This window comes from Sciurus carolinensis, chromosome 2, assembly GCF_902686445.1.
Source record: "Sciurus carolinensis chromosome 2, mSciCar1.2, whole genome shotgun sequence".
NCBI classification, from domain to species: Eukaryota; Metazoa; Chordata; class Mammalia; order Rodentia; family Sciuridae; genus Sciurus; species Sciurus carolinensis.
In genome coordinates this window covers 122,110,165-122,114,946 of record NC_062214.1, presented here as the reverse complement: position 1 = coordinate 122,114,946, position 4,782 = coordinate 122,110,165, and the positions used below count along the sequence as shown (strand labels likewise).

General features: G+C 34.9%; 1 protein-coding gene across 1 annotated transcript; it reads left to right on the top strand.

Annotated features, from left to right (window-relative positions):
• The first annotated feature begins 374 nt into the window (after window positions 1-374).
• LOC124977773 (olfactory receptor 4M1) lies at window positions 375-1,316 on the top strand. Its single transcript, XM_047541581.1, has one exon. It carries the CDS (start codon window positions 375-377, stop codon window positions 1,314-1,316), a length of 942 nt encoding a protein of 313 aa, XP_047397537.1.
• Window positions 1,317-4,782: the final 3,466 nt, after the last annotated feature.

The following is a 4,782-nucleotide window of genomic DNA, read 5'->3' as shown; positions in this document are numbered from 1 at the left end:
AAAATTTGGCTGAACTTGGAAGTAACTGCACATAACCTATCAATGTTAATATTTGGAGGAAGGATAAGTTCTGAGTTTCAAAAAAATGGATTTATAGAATTGAAGAGATGATGTTTGGCTTTCAGACATGTGACACATTTCATATGATTCAATTATTTCTGATGTATAAAGTTGTCACTTACTTTCTCCCTATCTTGGATTTTCAAGTACAAAATAGGGTAACCAAATGTATTCTTACTCTAACGAAATCTCAACTACAGAGAACATACAACAATTTTGAAAGCAGTGATATAATTCTAGTTAAATGTTATTTGGAGTAATTATCATTTTTTTATTTTCATAGCCATATTATGAAAAAAAAACTAATTGAAGAAATGGAAACTACAAATTACACCAGGGTGACAGAATTTGTTCTCACTGGCCTATCTCAGACTCGGGAGGTGCAACTAATCCTCTTTGTTATATTTCTGTCCTTCTATTTATTCATCCTTCCAGGGAATATCCTTATCATTTGCACCATTAGACTTGATCCCCACCTGACTTCTCCCATGTATTTCTTGTTGGCTAACCTGGCCTTCCTTGATATTTGGTATTCCTCTGTCACAGCCCCTAAAATGCTTGTGGACTTCTTTGTGGAAAGAAAGACAATTTCCTTTGGTGGGTGCATTGCACAGCTCTTCTTCTTGCACTTTGTTGGAGCCTCAGAGATGTTCCTGCTCACGGTGATGGCCTTTGACCGCTATGCTGCCATCTGCCGCCCCCTCCACTACGCTACCATCATGAATCGACGTCTCTGCTGTATCCTGGTGGCTGTCTCCTGGATGGGGGGCTTCGTCCATTCTATAATACAGGTGGCTCTCATTATTCGACTTCCCTTCTGTGGGCCCAATGAGTTGGACAGCTACTTCTGTGACATCACACAGGTAGTCCGGATTGCCTGTGCCAACACCTTCCCAGAAGAGTTAGTGATGATCTTCAGCAGTGGTCTGATTTCTGTGGTGTGTTTCATTGCTCTGTTAATGTCCTATGCCTTTCTTCTGGCCATGCTCAAGAAGCACTCAGGCTCAGGTGAGAGTACCAACAGGGCCATGTCCACCTGCTATTCCCACATCACCATAGTGGTGCTAATGTTTGGACCAAGCATCTACATTTATGCTCGTCCCTTTGACTCATTTTCCCTAGATAAAGTAGTGTCTGTGTTCCATACTGTAATATTCCCTTTACTTAATCCCATCATATACACACTGAGAAACAAGGAAGTAAAGACAGCCATGAGGAAGTTGATCAACAAATATATTTTATGTAAAGAGAAGTGAAATATATTTGACATATTTTGAAAATATGATATATTTTCTAGTCCTTCTGAGGATCATTGCCCTAAAGTAGGAAGCATTTGCAGTGGTAATAATGCTGCTTTTACTTCCTCATTTTATCTGAGTTTCCCTCATTTTGCTTTTCTTCTGTTTCTCTTTATGATGGTGGAAAAACAAAGACATTAAAATGGAAACAAGTTTACTCACGCCCACCCTTGTAGTATCTAGCAGACCCTTATTAGAATTTGAGATACAATAATGATCTGCCAAAACACACATTTTCACTAATTATTCATTGAGCAACTGCCCTAAGGAGACTTAGGATGTGAGGAGAATGTGTATTGAGAAATGAAATAAATAAGACCCTGGAGACACACCTACCATGAATATAAAGAAATGGCCAGAGAATGAATATGACTAACTTCATGTTACCAAATGAAAATTTTTGTTATATTTTAATCCTGGCCCAGTAGGAGTATTTGGTAAACCATCCTCCTGGGTCTAGAAAACAGATGAACTACTTTGTACTTTATCTCCTGCTCTTCCCAGAGTTCAGAGAAACTGAGGATTTATTTATATAAGCTATCTCAACTTTCAGGTAGTAGCCATTCAACAGTATTTGTGACAACTCAAGATTTTACCACATTATGGAAACAATTTTATGCATTTAGAACAGAGTGTCATTTGGTTATTGTGTAAGGATCATCTTAGTTCCACCTGAAGCCTCCAACCAACTGACAGTTTTTATAGCAAGTCTCTACTTACCATCCTTCAGAGTGAATGCAGGTTCTTGGTTGTTTGGGATCAATAAACATCTAACTGTGATTTAAAATAAAAATTTATGTTCTTTTCCAATTCTGTTTGTTTTCTGTATTTGCTAATTCTGTCTCTCATGTTAAACTTACAGGGTTCTGTGTTCGTCAGCATTTTAATTCAGTTGTTTCCCATTAAGCCATTTTTTTATTGCACATGGAATATATTTATCTGATGTATTGATGCATATGCTCTCTTAGTGAATTATTTATTAGGGATTGATTTCCTACTCCCTGACACTAAGAACTCAGTTACTGACCATGCTTCAGAAGACAAAAGATAGATTAGAGCATTTAAGTCCATAGCATATGTTTACTTTCTTAAATTTAAGTTTCCAATTTCAATGCTAGGGAACCTTTCAATAAAAGGGCAGGAGCACTTTGTACGAAGTGAGCTAAAGTCTTTTATTTCATTTGATGATATAATATGATTAGACTTTGAAGGAATAGATATCTGCCAGCATCACAAATAAATAAATAAATATGAATGACATAAATATCCTAGAATTACTGTTTATCTACAGATATCTTCTTAATTGAGGGAGTAATCAGACCTAGTGTGACTCAGGTACTTAAGTACATAAAACTTATTCTATTTCTTTGGGAGTTTTTCCTTATGATGATCTTTTATCTTCAACGCTACATTCCTTTTCTAGGAATCCAAAGGCACAGATTGGAGTTATGATTCCTGAATTTTGATTTGGCTTCTCATCACCTGGAAATGAATTAAAGAGTAGACTTCTTTAATGCTGTGCAACAGAACACTAAAATGCAAAATACAAAAGATATACATATACATATGCACAATAAAAGGATGAGTTATGTGTGTTTCTTTATCATCATTTCTTTATATCTGAAACAGCCACAACTTCTATTCATTTTGTAACTTATGCTTCATTTAACTAGGATTAATTTTCTCAAGAGACTACTGACTTGTTATGCTTTTCAAACATCAGTATACTGTTACTGTGAGAAGACATTTGTTGAAAATATTAAAGATTACAGTAATAAAGAGGAAAGAATAATAGTATGGTGAATAATTGCTTACTTAGAAATACTACCTGAAAATAGAAATTAATCTTGACAGGGAAGGGGGAACCTTTTGCAAACTACTAAGCAGTGACCTAGTAGACATGGAAGACATGATTGGCATAAGGGGCATTTTTACCATCACATTGGGAATGTTCAGCCATGTCTGGAAATGTTTTTGGTTGTCCCAACTGGGGACTGCTATTGAAATCTTGTACTAAATATCTTGCAAGGCACAGGACAACCTCTCGCCCCCACCCCAGAAATATCTGGACCCAAATGTCAATAGTACCAAGATTGGGTAAAGCCAGACTTAAATAATGAGCAGGGATAAGGCAGGACACTGTAGGAGAAATAAGTATTAAATAATCTTACATACAATTTTATATACCATACCATCTCCAAATAACCCAGTAACCTTAGCAGGGAAATGCCAAATTACCAAATTTCTTTCCCCAACATAACTCTTTTCTATTTTCCCTAGGTTAGTTTTAAATGCTTTTAAATCTTCTTTTTTGTCTTTCAATCTCTGCTATTTTTTTTCTTCAGAAAATGCTGTTAAATTTCCATTTCTAAAATTGTCAGTATCTGGATTGAGTAATACCTTCAGCTCAAGATTGTTACTTTACTTTCAATTATACTGACGTGTGAATTTTGGAACCCAAGTTCTATTCATCTCATGACTTTTTTCTAATCTTAATTTTAAGGAGGTATATCTTACTATTACATTTAATAAAAAAAACTTTAGTATCCAAATAAACTACAGTTCTTTTTTTTCAATATCACTGAACTAATATATAGTCATTAAAAGTTCAAAATGTATAATCATATAAAGAAAAGCACAAATGTCATTGGCAGTCTTTTTATTTCCCTTTCAGAGACCTGGGGTTTTCCCTTGACCAGGTTTACAGTTTCACTCACCCAGCTCCACTGGAAGCAGGCCAGTTGGGCCTATCATGCTTTGCTCCACAAACTAATTAATATCATTAAGTAAATGAAAGTGGGGCTGGAACAAAAGCTGCGAACTTCTCTAGACGAGTAATTGTAACCTTCAGATTTTATATCCAGCAAAATTGTTGTTTAAATAAAAACTTTTAAAGCAGTTTATACATGCAACAATAATCTTGGAATGTTGTTTCCAAGAAAACTCTTGAAGAAATTACCAGGGAACAAATTTTGGCTAATAATGGGAAGACTCAGAAACTAGGCTGAGTATGAAATATTAAAATATCATATATTAAGCATAATGTTAGGTTTATTAAACTACATTGAACTACAAGTCTAAGACTGTATTTTATCCCACTAATGTAGGGATTTGCAAGACAGAACAGTAAGAGAATGTGGAAATGTGAGAATGTGGAAACCACAGAACTGTATGCTGTTTTCCCCCAGGGGCATATTACAGGCTTTACTGAACCTCTCATTATAAACAAATACATATGTTGGATAAACATCTTTGGAGAAATATCTTGATATGTTGTCAAAATTAACCAAAATCCCCAAACTACATAGAATATTGAGTTTAAAAATAAAATAAAATTGGGAATTCAGAGAAATAAATGAATAGAAATAACTGTTCAATAGTTTTTTCTCTAAAGATTTGTGTTCTTATTTTTTGGTTTTTTTTT

Bases quoted from the DNA above. Each gene is read 5' to 3' on its own strand.
- LOC124977773 (XM_047541581.1), top strand. From the start codon at position 375: ATGGAAACTACAAATTACACCAGGGTGACAGAATTTGTTCTCACTGGC.